The sequence below is a fragment of the Leptonotus elevatus genome, chromosome 16 (genome assembly GCF_054856555.1).
Source record: "Leptonotus elevatus isolate MCC_2025b chromosome 16, RoL_Lele_1.0, whole genome shotgun sequence".
Lineage (NCBI taxonomy): Eukaryota > Metazoa > Chordata > Actinopteri > Syngnathiformes > Syngnathidae > Leptonotus > Leptonotus elevatus.
This window is the reverse complement of record NC_141254.1, coordinates 4,041,139-4,055,707: the sequence shown is the minus strand read 5'-3', so window position 1 is coordinate 4,055,707 and position 14,569 is coordinate 4,041,139. Positions and strand designations below refer to the sequence as shown.

Genomic DNA, 14,569 nt, shown 5'->3' with positions numbered 1-14,569 from the left:
TGTCAATATCGCTCTGAATTTGCTCATTAGTTTTCAATTGCCAGACACATCTTACTTAATAATAATTGTTCTATATTCAATTATTTCACTTAAGAGATTAAATTCTCTATTCAAAATAACCGCATATATATTAATATATCTGTGACGATACATCGAAAAACATTTAAATTGCTCAAAAGATGCATCGATGTAAAAAAAATCGAATAATAATATTCCTTGTAAAGTTACAAAAAGTACAATATACATATATTTTTTATATATATATACATACAGATAGTCCTCTAGTTACGAACATCCGAGTTACGAACATTCGCAGATACGAACCAAGGCTGACTGTTGTCTATGAAAGCTGTATTTTGCGTTCCACATCATACATTATGGTACAGTATTATTGGCCAGCGCACGCACTCGATATTGCCGCCACACTGTGAGTACATTTCAGAGGCCCTCCTCGAGGATATTCATGAAATGCAGCTTTCAGTCGTCTTCTTTATCGGCGTAGTAGTAAAACGTACACTATCTCTTCAGACGGTCGCCATCTTGACTCGTTATACGCACCAATCACAATTCATGTGTACTTCACTGACAGTCGGAAAACATAGTTTCCTGAGACTGTTACACCCATCAACTCAATAACTCCTCAACCATCTATTTACAGTAAGCATATTTATTGTGATTTTATTGGATTACACTGTGTAAAAATGTAATGTACTGTGAAGAAAAGTAGTTCAGATAATGGATGATGGATGGATAGATGATGTAATTTATTGTATGTTTTTAAATGTAATTTATGTACTGTATAGAAAGTATGTATGTATATATATATTTTTTCCATATTTGTATTATTATTATTTTTTTAAATGTATTTGATACATTTAAAAAAAATTATTTGAACCAAAATTTAATGTGATTCGATTTAAAAATTAGACTTACAAACAACCTCTAGGAACCCATCATGTTCGTAAGTTGAGGACTACCTGTATATATTAGTGCTGTCAAAGTTGAAGCGTTAACTAAGTAGTGCTAATGTATTAACGCAGATTAATCACACTTTAAATATTGAGGGCAGTTGATCCTTTAGCTGACAGCAGATAGTTACATTAAAGGTAGCACAGGTTGTGTTTGAGCAATAAACATAACTACATGCACTACATGCACACATTTTGAAGACGTCCCCATAACATTAAATGTAGAAAAAATAAACACATAACAGGTGCTCTTTAAATTTGGCAAGCAAAAATTTTTGATAAAAGCCTTTTTAATTAAGCGATTAATCGGGATTAATCAAAATTCTAAGATGTGATTAATCTGATTAAAAATGTAATTGTTTGACAGCTCTAATAAATTATTATTATTTTTTATCGCCTGACACTCCTATATATATATATATGAATGAAGGTTAGCCGTAGCAAGACGGAGTATCTGTGTGTGAATGGGAGGAAGAATGGAAGAGTGAGGTTACTGGGAGAAAAGACCAAAAAGGTGGAGGAGTTTAAGTATTTAGGGTCAACAGTCCAGAGCAATGGATAGTGTGGAAAATAAGTGAAGTAGCGTGTGCAGGCAGGCTGGAACGGGTGGAGAAAAGTGTCAGGTGTGATGTGTGATAAAAGAGTTTCAGCTAAAATTAAAGGAAATGTTTATAAAACAGTGGTGATACCAGCAATGTTGTTTGGTCTGGAGAGAGCGCCACTGAGGAAAAAACAGGAGGCAGAGCTGGAGGTGGCAGAGATGAAGATGCTGAAGTTCCCTTTGGGAGTGACCAGGATGGATAGAATCAGGAATGAGTACATCAGAGGGACAGCACATGTTAGAGACTTTGGAGATAAAGTCAGAGAGGCCAGACTGAGATGGTTTGGACATGTCCAGAGAAGAGATAGTGAGTATATTGGCAGAAGGATGCTGAGATTCCAAATGCCAGGCAGAAGGTCTAGAGGAAGACCAAAGAAGATAAGACCGTTGACAGTAAATCATTTTGATTCCTCACAGGGGAAAATCATTCAACACAAGCCAGTTGTTACCATCCCACAATACCACATTTGGTCCTTGTTGTAATTTTGTAATTACACATTATTAAATGTACACCCGTTTCTAATGTGGCAATTGCTTCCACCATCAAAGTGGGACTGTGGCAGTAGCAACGAGTAGGTTCGTTGAGACTAGTATTCTTTGATAATAACAGAAGTAGCAGATCAATCTTCTGCTATTGCGCTCACGGTCCCGTCTCGTCTTGCAGGCCCTCACTTCAAAGCTAGGGTAACATAATGTACAATATTTTAATAGCTTTAGACCAAAGCTTTGGGAAGGCCTCTGCCCCTGCCTCATTCTAAACACCCAATCAAGATTACCTAGGCTGTCTACAATAGCAGCTAAATGCAATTCAAGATCCACATCCTCTTTGATGTCATCATTGCAAAAAAGATGTTTCTGGGGTACAGGAGGTAATACAGCCAGGTGCAATTGCCAGACTTTGTTGTGACATTGCCTCGTGGAAAAGCAATTACTGGTCTCCCAATTTAGAAGAAAATATATTACACAGGTTACCATCCTCCAAATGCAATTCTGGCAAGATTATTGGCTCCATTTGATTGGGAGTTTCGTAATGGGTGTCAAAAGGCAATGACAGGGACAAACACATATTTGTGCATGTTCACACACACACGCACGCATGCATGCACCCCCCCCCCCCGCCCCCACACACACATATATATATATATACATACACATACTGGGTGTTTTGCGTAACAATTGTAAACCTGCCACTGATTTTACAGATGTTGATCTGAAGCTGCATCAAAGCAATTGGTCATTTCAAATTTATTCCTCTAGAGTCTAATTTTATCAGTCAACATTTATGGAGGACCAAAATTGCCAAAATTAAAAATAAATAAATTAATGAATGAATGAACGAATCAATAGATAAATAAATAAATGACTAAAAGCGAAAATAAAAACGGATATGGAAATTCAAAAATTACATACAAAAAATTAATATAAATTGAAATAAAACAACATTATATATAACAATATATAATAATATATATATATATAACATTATATATATAGTTGTTTTCCATTTATAATTATCTATTTTATTTTCACTTTTAGTCATTTATTTATTAATTTTTTTATTTTGGCAGTTTTGGTCTTCCCTAGACATCAGTCTTAATCTGGAGGTCCAGGGTTTAAGTACCTGCTTGGGCTGATGTTGGAAGTGAAAGTAGTTCATGCATCTTTGGACCTGGAGAGTCATGGATACGAGTCGGTCGGGCAAGACACAGATTTTGGTTCTTGTCTTTCTTAATGTCCAGGACTAAGTATCTTATACAACCAGATTTTTAAAATTATTGTTAAATGTGTTACAACTGTTTATTGAAGTTGCTTTCTTTCTGTACTTTTGCGAAGTTGCATCAAGCTGCTCATAAGGTAGCCACTGCTGAGTGTCCAAATGAGTGTTCAGATCCAGACCAAAGTTTAACCCAACAATTGAAGGTATGCATGTACTCTGTTATCCCAGTTTGGAGACAGTCTTCGCATAAGGATGTATTTTATGTACGGTGTAGTTTATTTTCTTTGCTGGGACTCCTTTATTTGTGCCTAAAGTGTTAAACCACCTCTAACCTCAGGTCACCCATATCATTGAAGAAAGTGAACAACAGGGGAACATGGAACCCGACTTCAGTAGCATGGAGAGAAGCCCCGAATTGCAAAGGTGATTTACTGTAAAAAAAAAAAAAAAAAAAAAATATATATATATATGAAGTTTGTATTTTATTAGGTTTTACTATTACTTTTACAATAACAGTATATTTTCTCCGGGGGGGGGGGGGGGGTAACATTACATAAGAAGCAACACACAAGAAGCGGCTGTACCAAGCCTCCAAATCTGGTATCATGTAGACTTTAATCTTGTATTTAACAAGCACGTAACCATTTCATTCCTAAATCATTAATCCCACAGATAAATGTATACATTCAATATTTTATAGCTGCCTGTTGAGTAAGGCCTCTTGTACAAATATTTCATTGAACTGGACCATTTGTTTCTAATTATACGGTCATAGCGGAGCATACATTATTTAATTGACATTGTTTGACATTAATGATAAGAAACTGGATTTTGAGCTGGCAACTTTTCTCCCATTAACGTCTGTGTAATTTTTCAAGTGACTGAATTTATGTGTTTTTAGGCAGATTCTCTGGTTCAGACAACTGACAGCGACCACTCATACATTTTGAATGAAGGTGGCCTTATCAATACAGGTTATTCGTTGACAATGGAGGCGGATATCATGAAACATGGAGCTTTCCGAAGACTTGTTAGCAATATCTTTGAAAAGGATGAAGCACAATTTAAATCAGAAAAGCTTTTCTCTTTGAAGGAGAGCAGGTTTTTTTTTTGTTCTAATTCAAATGCGGTAAATCTCCTCTGCGTTTCTAGCCCGATTTAGAAGGTAGTATTCAAAATATTATTATTAAACCGTTCGCCTTAAAAAAAGCTGTAAAAGTGCATAACCATAAAGTACTTTGTTGATGTCAGGTTAATTAAACTAGAACATTTAATAAATAACAGACAAGGAAGGAAGACAAGAGATTTACATTATTTTTTACTCGCGAGGAGAACGGACAGAGATGTACACAGATTACAATCTCCTACCCGCTCTGAGCACACTCCACCAAATCCTCTTTTTAATTTGATTTTCCTTAGTTTACACAGATGTTGCTGCTCTAAAGGGGAGGGGTCACACAGCAGCAACCTTCAAGGATATGAGTCATAGTGCAAATAATAATACAGACGTGTCTTTCTTCTGCGCTGAAGGTTTCAACAGTCAAAGTTCAACAGTTCATCCACAAAGTCTATCATCTAACTTGTAATAAGGCACAGTTCCTGTCCTGAGCATAAGTCATGTTTTGCAATACTATAAGAATAAATATGGGATAACTTATGCACATTTATTCTAACAGTTGAATTGTATGTAATATTTTAACAGCAAAAATACAGAACCGAGCCTTCCTCAAAAATGGTTTGTTCCGCCCAATCCCTTCCACCATGTCCCGATTGGGCTCTGAGCGTGTGGGCTGCACAGATTAATATCCTACTTTCCAGTGATATACAGTCATAGTGAAAGTACCTGCCTTAAACCAGGATACCGTTGCTGCTATGTGAAAAACACTTACGTCCATTTTGTTTAATTTTTTAGATTTTTCCATTTTTGGGATATCTGCATTCTGTTTCGTCCCAAAAATATAAAAATGTATCATTACCATTCCTAGTTTTTGCTGCATTTAATGGTAGCTGTTTATGTTGTTAGGTAGAGGATAGCTGATATTTTTTGGGCTAGGAAACTTTTCAGGTGGTCAGAGGGAGCACCACCGTCCTCCGTTAGAATTTGAATTGGGGAAGCTAGCTGTTTGTCATGTGCATGTGTTAATATTAAATTAATATTAATATTTTAAGTGGTACTGACAACTACTGACAACCTGATAAATTGACCCGCTAAACCCAATAAAAGTAATTTAATCAGAACACTTTGCTTATGACTAAATGCATATTTGGAGGTTCGTCAATAAAAAAAATGCACACTGGATTCTTGGTGTTAAATATCTTGTTACTATAGTAAGCACAGATTATTGGAATTAATTAGCTTGTTACTATAATAATCATATATATATATATATATATATATATATAGGGGTGTAAGGCAAATCTTTTATTCATAATTAATCCCATGACTTCAATAATTAACTCACGATTAATCGTAAATTGTATATCTGTTTTAAATGTACAATATGTACAATACAATTGTCCAAGTTTTCATACTCAACATTAAAGTGGAAAAATGTTAAACTAACAAAAATATGGCTGCATCTTTTAGTCATTGAATTCATAAAATTTTATTAAAATTCAAAAGATGTACTGTACTATAAAAAAAGTGTGATATTGATTTGTGTTGAGGTAATTTTTTTTGCCACTAGATGGCATAATTGCATTTATAAGACGTTGGTGACAGCTCAGTGCATTGCTCCTTTCATATTAAGAGCTATCTAATGTTTAACAAAATTGTAAAATACAACATAAATCTATGCATTATTATGAAATTTTGACGTGGACATGTCTGTTACGTTGCGACTGGAATTCCCCCAGTGCAGGCTTTCCAAGTTAGAGGTGGTCATTAATCGTGCGTTAAAAAAATTTGTGGCGTTAAGGGAACTATAAATTAACTCAAAAGTAGCAATTGGTACCATTTGGTACAAATATGTTCCAACCACAAACCTTTTTCAGATCATGATTATTTTGTTAGATGTATTTAATTAGGTAAGGTCTGTATTCAGTTATACAATGTTAATGCATCTAAAGAACACTTCTCAAGATGTTGTTATAGGCAACATCTATTAATAAAACACTTACTGATAGTTATGAATCATAGATTCTCCACTGCCAATGAGGTCACTGGGTCAAAAAAAACAATGAGCACCAGGTGACAACCTCTGGTGCTACTTTTGAGTACCAGACCAAAATTATGTGCTGTTATGTCTATGTGACTGTATTTTGTTATACCATTATCATTTATCAAACAATGATTATGTGTTTCAGCACAACTGCATTAAAATGCTACTTAATTATTAAAGAGGGCGAAGAGAAGTTGTGCCCAAATGAAGACTGCATTCAACAAAGTCTCGAAAACGTCTCCACGCTACCTTCAAGTACTTCAGACAACAAGGGAGTCTATACAAAGCTGCCACCTATTATGCCAAAGCAGTGCTATAGACAGAGTGTGAAGACAATCAATCCACACCATACAAACAGCTCTGCTGAAGTCTTGGCACAGATGGAAGATAAGACGATGACAAGAACCAATTACAAGGTTGGTTTGAGCTTCAGTATTTTCTGTATTTTTTTCCAGATCTTTTATGGGGTGGTCTTGGATGCCCCAAGGCCTTTAGTCATTCAAACATTTAAGCGTATTTACATTATGAGTACAGAACAGTAAAATGGACTAATAAGATGGTTGAGGAGAAAAAAAAATGTGACATCCATTCTAATCCCCATATTCATGGCAGGTTATGCTTCTTTGAAGTCATAAGTAATCCCCTCAACCGTCGTCACAGGGGCTGCTTAATCCAGCAGGAGGGTTTTAGTTACTCAGGGCACAAAGCATCAGGTTAATTGTCTAGCTCCTCTAAGATACACTTAATTGCAATAAGATGGCCACTGCTGGCTCTGTAAAGCCATTTGAAGATGTGTTAGATGATAAAGTGATTATACAGCAGAGCCTGTGTAAGATGCAAGGTCACTAAAGATACATGTGCATTTTGTGAGAAGGCTGTAGTTTATTTTGTTTTTAGTATGGAAAGATGATAGAAAATGTATCAGATGAATGATCCACAAGGGATGGACATTCACCAGGGATTTGTACCTTAAAGTAACGCAGAGGCTTGAGTATGATGTTTCTTAGTTCAAAGGGATGATAGAGATCAAATAGTTATGTCACGGATTTGAGGCGGAGCGAGAGATGTAAACCCAAATGCAAGGAGGCTCAGTGATCAAACAGAGGTGATAAGTAAACGTAGATTGATTTATTGACAAACAGGTGGGCAGGAAAACCAAGACTTGACTGGACTGAAACGAGCGTGACGTGACAGGACCTGACTTCCCTTAACGGGGAGTGACTTGCCTTGACTTGGCTGGCTGTGGCTGTGGCCATGTCTTAGCTGTGGTTGTGGCTATGACTTGCCTGTGACAAAGTCTTGGCTGTGGCTGTGGCTATGGCTTGACAGTGACAATGACTTAGCTTGGCTGTGACTGTGATAATGGCTTGGCTGTGACGATGGCTGTGACTGTTACGATGGCTTAGCTGTGACGATGGCTTGGTTGTGACGACGTGGCTAGGCTAACGAGACTTGGCTATGATAACAAGACCTGGCTATGCTATCAAAACTTGGTTGAACTGACAAGACGAGTTACACAACCTTCCACACGCAACATCAACAATGCACCCACACTGACTGGCCAAACACAACAGACTAAATACACCAACACTAATGACCTAACGAGACACACCTTGGAAAACACAAGCGACTGAGGGCACTGATTTCTCACCCACACTGGGAAGGGAGGACACACACAGCTGGACATAACGACAATGAAAGAAACCAGGAACACATGACAAAAGCACCAACCACAGACAAAAACAACACGAACACTCAAAACACAAACAAAAACCCAACCCCCACAGAACCAAATCGGGACAGGTTAAAGGAGAGTAGCTGCTTGTCTGGAGAGTAAAAGAAACATGAATAGCTTCGTCTCCTCATCACGTCATTGACCTTATCTCCATAATTGGTGACCCTGACGTCCGACTTGGAGCACAACACTTACCTGTGGTTTCAGCACATCGAGGACCAGTTCTAGCTCAGGAGAATAACACAGGATGTTACAAAATACTTCCATGTGGTGGCAGCCTTAAATGCCTCAACGACAGCCAGAGCGATGGCACTGCTGGAGGCTCCATCAGCTATTGGCAAGTGTGATGCGCTCAAGTCATTTATTTGAAACTCTTTAGATTGTTTGAATGAGCAGAGCGTCTGCTGTCTTGCAATAGCCTCAATGACAGCAAGCCATCCAAATAGATGGAAAGGATGCCGACCATGCTGAACTCAGCTGATCCCTCATTGCTGTTCACACACATATTCCTGCAGCAGCTTCTAGGGACGATGTGCAGATCACTAGCCATTTCAGCCCCTCTCCTCCAAGAACTACAATGCGCTTGCTGAGGAGGAGACAGGGTTTTCCTGGCCAATCACCAACAAGTTGTCCACACGCTGATACCCATCCAGGGCACCTGACCCCCCCCACCATGCTGTCCCTCCTTCTTCCAGGGTGGACGCCATTATCAGTTTTCCAAGCCCCTCCACTGTGAAGTCTCAGCAGAAGTTCTTGGGCTTGGTAAACTGTTATAATGGGTTCATTCAATTGGTCACAGCGAGTGAGTGGCATAATAATTAGTGACATAATAATTGCACGACACATCCATCCAGTATCTGAACCTCTTATCCTCACAAGGGTAGTTGGTCTGCTGCAGCCTATTGCAGGTGTCTTTCGGATTACACTCTGAACTGGTTGCCAGCCAATCGCAGGATACATTTCATTGCCAACCCTTGTAAATATCGATCTTCAATATGATCAATTCATTGTTGCAGCCAATGGTTGCTCACATATCGGCAGACAATCGTTCACTGTCACATTTACACGGTCTTTGAATGGGAACTAAACAGAAGCTTTAATGGTTTTCATTGGTTTGCTTCTTAGTCAGGGGAACACATTTAGTTCGACAAACATAAGTGGAGTGTGCAATTTGCTGATAATACTTGGACTGACGGCATTAACTTTACTTTTTTTAAGTTTAAGCTGTATCATTTTTAGTTGCTACTCTTTCTCTGATGCCAGAATTGTTTACATGTTCTATTAAGTGGGTATGAATCATTGTATTAATTTTATCATCAAAACCACACCTTAAAACAAAAACATGTAAACAGACAGTGTAACAGTGTCATTAACTGCTTATTAAGCTTTCTCAAATTCTGTCTTTCCTTTGTAACCAAAGCAACAACAGCAGTTGCAAGTGTCACCAGGCTGTAGCTGGTGAAGAGTAGAAAAGGTGCTCAGAGATCACCTGTTGTTTATCATGATAAAACTGAATTCAACTGGATTTCGCAACAGCGCCCAACAACTCTCTCTTCTATATTCTCAGACATACACCCTGAAAGAATACAAGGAGCTGAAGCTAGATGTGAAGCTACAAGGTCTGGGTCCTGATTACACAGCAGCTAAGAAGCAAGTAAGTAGCACCCTGTTTAAGATCCCCAAATCTATGATATGGTGATGCTGCAATTAAAAATTACAGTGGTACTCTGACTTACGAGGGCCCCACTTTACAAGGTTTTTTTTTGCATTACAAGCCAGCTCTCAGTTGATACCCCCCCCCCCCCATTGTGCGAACAAAAATTGTAAATGTGAGAGGGCATTCAGGCACTCCACCCCTATGTCAGCAGCGAACTTAACTCATTTGCTCCAAAAACTTATAAACACGTTCTGTTTTAAATATTGTCATGGTCCCAAAAACATGTTTATGCATTTTTTTTTTAATGCTATAGCATAGAATATACTTTTTTTCTCTGATGAAAGAAAAGACTAATATTTCTTTTGTTAGGTTCCATGTTTTTATAGCAATATAACACAATATCCTGTGGGCCTTGCAAAATCAGTCAAAATCCAGTAAAACAGCCGGGAGCGAAGGGGGTTGCTTCAGTGAAAATGGCTGGGAGTGAATGAGTTAACAAAGTGCGAGAGTACAGGAAACTAGACTAGTTATTGACGGGCAATAAAACTAGCATTGATATCGCACAAGTTATGAACCTTTTTACAACTGATCTGAACACAAATGGTGGACAACACAAAAGCCGTTTCTCCATATGCGTTCTTGGTCCGTACTTACGTCCTTGAGATCTCATGAAACGTAATCAGTAAAGTACTTTTCCAATTGAAAATACGCAAAAAGCAAGAGCAAAGAATGGACGGAATACCCGGATGTTGTATTCTGCGAGGCTTCCTGGTGACGAATTGCCGTGCTGTGTACCTTGTGACTAGATGTTATATAATTACGAGTTATGTGTTAAAGAAGTATCATTTGAAATTATACATAGGATTTATCCAAATTAGGATTATATTGAAAAAAAAGAAAGACACCAATGTGAGTTGCTTGTTTTGTTCTGATTTTCCTGAAATTGTGGCTATAAAAATGATCTTTGAATGTGTGTGTGTGTGTCGTAAATCATATTTAATACATATTAATATATTTATATATGATATTGTAAATTACTTACTAAATACTTACAAATGTGATGCACCTCAGCTGCCATTCGTACGAAATACATCTTGCGATATTTTCCCAGCCAAACCTTCACCAAGCAGCAATCGATTCATCCTTGATTTAAGCTAGCAAAAAATAACGACATCCGGGAATTCCGTGTGGTCTTGGCTTATGCGTACTTTCGATTGGAACAGTACTTGGGCCGTCATTGGTGACATCTCACGAAATCACACGGACGTAAGTAAGGTTTTTAACCGATGTATGTTGAATAAACACATTTTGAAACAGCGAAATAGTAGTACATTCATTGAAAGATAGTCACATGATACAACTGCGATGAATTACGGAAAAACACCAGCGACATATGCGTGCTTGGGAAGTACGTTCTTGAGACTGGGCGTACCAAAACGTACTTGTTGCATCACAATAACGTACTCTGTGTTCTTGATATTGAGAAACGGCAAATGTTTCCAGGTCCAGGAAGAAAAAACCCTGCCACAGTTTGGCTTTAGCCACAGGTGTTTCTACTCAACCGGTAGGTAAACGAGTTTGTTTCCTGCCAGTTGAATAGAAGCAACAGATTTTGGAAAGCCATGTAAACATGCGCAAAACCCCAAATATGCTCTAATTTAGGTTTTCAAAGACCCAAATAAGACCCCTGAATTACCCCTTCCGTAACCCGAATTCTTAGTCATATAAACACGTATCAAGGTACCTCAATAGATCAACGTTATTCTGAATCTTTCAGAAACCGGAATTATGACCTTTACCTGACCAAATATTGAATTTTTTATTTTATTTTATTATTATTTTTTTGTATCCCCCTTCTTATCTCTCTTCTCCCTAAAAGTTCAGAATCTTCACCCACCAGTTCTTTAGGTTCCACCCTCTTCCCCTCACCCCCTAACCATGCCATTTGCAGATCATTAAACAGAACACTTAGCTCTTAATTCACATCAGTGTTCTCCAGGTGCTTTCAACCTAATCCCCTTACATTGGGGTCGGCAACTAACATTTGAACCTGTTTCATAAAAGAAACCACAGGAGCCACAAACCCTTTGGGCATTAAAAATGGAGATTGAATCCCGCCTTCCCGAATCCCCCCCCGCCCTTTTTTTCTTTTAATTTCTGCTGCAGACACCCTTTTTTTTTTTTATTGCAAACAACAGACAACACAACTTTCTCAAATATCAACATCGAAAGATAATCAATACAATATCAATATAATTGAAACAATCAAATACAGAACAAAGAAGAAGATACTGTGTGTATATATATATATATATATATATATATATCCATCTATCCATCCATTTTTTTAACCGCTTGTCCTCACAAGGGTCGCGGGGGGCGCTGGAGCCTATCCCAGCTGGCTCCAGGCAGTAGGCGGGGTACGCCCTGAACTTGTTGCCAGCCAATCGCAGGGCACACAGAGACGAACAACCTACCACACTCACAATCACACCTATGGACAATTGTCCATATATATATATATATATATATATATATATATATATATAAGGAAAAGGTCAAGTCATCTAGAAAACATCACGCAACATCTCAACATGTTTGGATTTGGGTTTTGTACATTGAGTGCTTTACGTGCACTGCCTCTGTTTTCCGTTCATCATTTAAAGGCTCACTTGCTACTCCACAGATAAAATGACATTTACAAAGCAAATGAGAGTAGCCATTAGAAGTTAAGTGCTCTTTGGCTTCAATATATCTTTTCTTAATCCCCTGTTGTACAAAGTGAGCATGTTTGACTAATTTACTCTAAATGGAGGTCTGCGTATGTCCAGGGCCAAGACTATTAGTGAATGATATGTGTAATTGTTTATAGGCCCGGTGAATAGCTTGCTGGGTTTGGTTTTGTTGGGCTGTGTGGCTTGGTTCCTATTCATAATCTGCATGTGAATCTCTCAGTCGCTTTCTTTTTTTCTATTCAATTTGTTCCCATTGTTTGACCATTGCCAGGCTGAGAAGATGACCCAACAGAAGCTGTATTCAATTGCGGTCCGAGAGAAGAACAAAAACATCAGTAAAATACCCTTTCTGTTGGCCAAGGACCCAGTAGGCAGAGACAGGAAAGTTCCCAGGATTAAAGTGGGTCTGAATTTGTGTCTATTTGTTTTTTTTATGTTGTGACTGTATTGTGTGACAGTATTTGATACAGTAAAATAGTTTCATTTTTCAAATCTCCATTTGATTGTGTCTTTTTTTAAGGTCAATTTGATTACACTGAAGGTGTACGGCGTTAATCATGATGCTAGATATCATTAGCATGGTAAATCTAAATTGTGTTATTTGCAATAGATGTGTATGTGAATGTTTTATGAAACAATTTGAGACTCGATGTTACAATCTCTCTCTCTTACCCTCCCTCCCTCACTCTCTCTCTCTTTTTCTCTCATTTGCTCTCTCTCTCTGTCTGTCTATCTGTCTGTCTCCCTCTCTCTCTTACCCCCTCGTTCTTTCCCTCTTTCCCTCTCTCCATCTCTCTCTCTCTCCTTCTCCCTCTCTCTCTCTGTCTGTCTGTCTGTCTCCCTCTGTCTGTCTCCCTCTGTCTGTCTGTCTGTCTCTCTCTCTCTCTCTCTCTCTCTCTCTCTCATTCTCCCCCCCCCCTCTCTCTCTTGCCCCCCCCCCCTCTCTCTCCCTTCCTCTCAGGCTTTGGAGTATGCTAAGACCATAGCCAAGCCTCTCATTCAGCTTCCTCAATCAAAACCAAGTAAAAAACAACAGTCAGGAGATGCCATTGGACAGGCTCCGTGTTTAGAGGGCTGTAACATTTCCCAAAAGGCCACGGTTGACCATCTTATGAAACGTCACCAAGAGGAAAAGGAGGCCCTCTTCAGAAAGGTGCATGTTATTTGAGGAAATCTCAAATCCTTCGATTCAATAAACACTTAGTGAAGAGATAATGTATTGGTTTATTGTTAATTTTTACCTTTTTATTTTTTTATGATTTTTTGGGGGGTGGGGGGTTGTTTTATCTGCGTTGCTCAACAATTCCAATTATTTTACTAAAGTTTCTTTAAAGCACACAGGCATGTTTATTCATACGGTCTTAGATGAGGTTTGCAAGTATTTTTAAAATTGACTTTCTCTATTGTAAGTTGTTTCACAATTGACAACACAACAGTGCATTGAAATACTAATTCCATGGTAACCTTTTCGCTTTTCCAAGAAGCGAAAGCTACAGTGGATTCGAACTTCAATATAGAATGTGCGTTATTTGACCAATTGTGTAATAAAACAAAACAAAACATAATAATCACACTAATGGCACTTGGTCTCATGAATAAAGTCACTACAGTAGTCCCCCTTAGATCACGGGGGTTATGTTCCACACATGAATAACACAAAAATTAGGGAAAGTCTATTTAAAAAAACATAAAAAAAACAACAACAAAAAAACCTGTAATAACATTTATATCTATAATATACTTTAACATGTTGAGACCCAAAAGTGGGTCGCGGACAATTTTTGTTTGGGATGCAAGCAGCTAGTAAAAAAAACCCAACATGTATTTGTATTCATATTATAGCAGTGCTGTTGTGTAACAAGTTCCCACATAGAACATACAATATTCGATGAGCATCAGGAAATATTACTTACTTGTGCTCTGGTCACTAGATACTCTAGTGTAAACAAACACAGTGTAGCTCAGCCTTTGGCTAGTAAATGTCAAAACTCATTT

General features: G+C 38.1%; 1 protein-coding gene across 1 annotated transcript in view; it reads left to right on the top strand.

Annotated features, from left to right (window-relative positions):
- jhy (junctional cadherin complex regulator) overlaps window positions 1-14,569 on the top strand; it is a 29,113-nt gene extending 14,544 nt beyond the window's left edge. Inside the window, exons 4-9 of the mRNA XM_086099022.1 lie at window positions 3,403-3,489; window positions 3,624-3,709; window positions 6,593-6,863; window positions 9,750-9,836; window positions 12,846-12,974; window positions 13,536-14,569. Of these exons, the coding sequence (XP_085955148.1) occupies window positions 3,403-3,489; window positions 3,624-3,709; window positions 6,593-6,863; window positions 9,750-9,836; window positions 12,846-12,974; window positions 13,536-13,742 (867 nt within the window). The 3' untranslated portion in view covers window positions 13,743-14,569. The remainder of the gene's footprint in view (window positions 1-3,402; window positions 3,490-3,623; window positions 3,710-6,592; window positions 6,864-9,749; window positions 9,837-12,845; window positions 12,975-13,535) is intronic.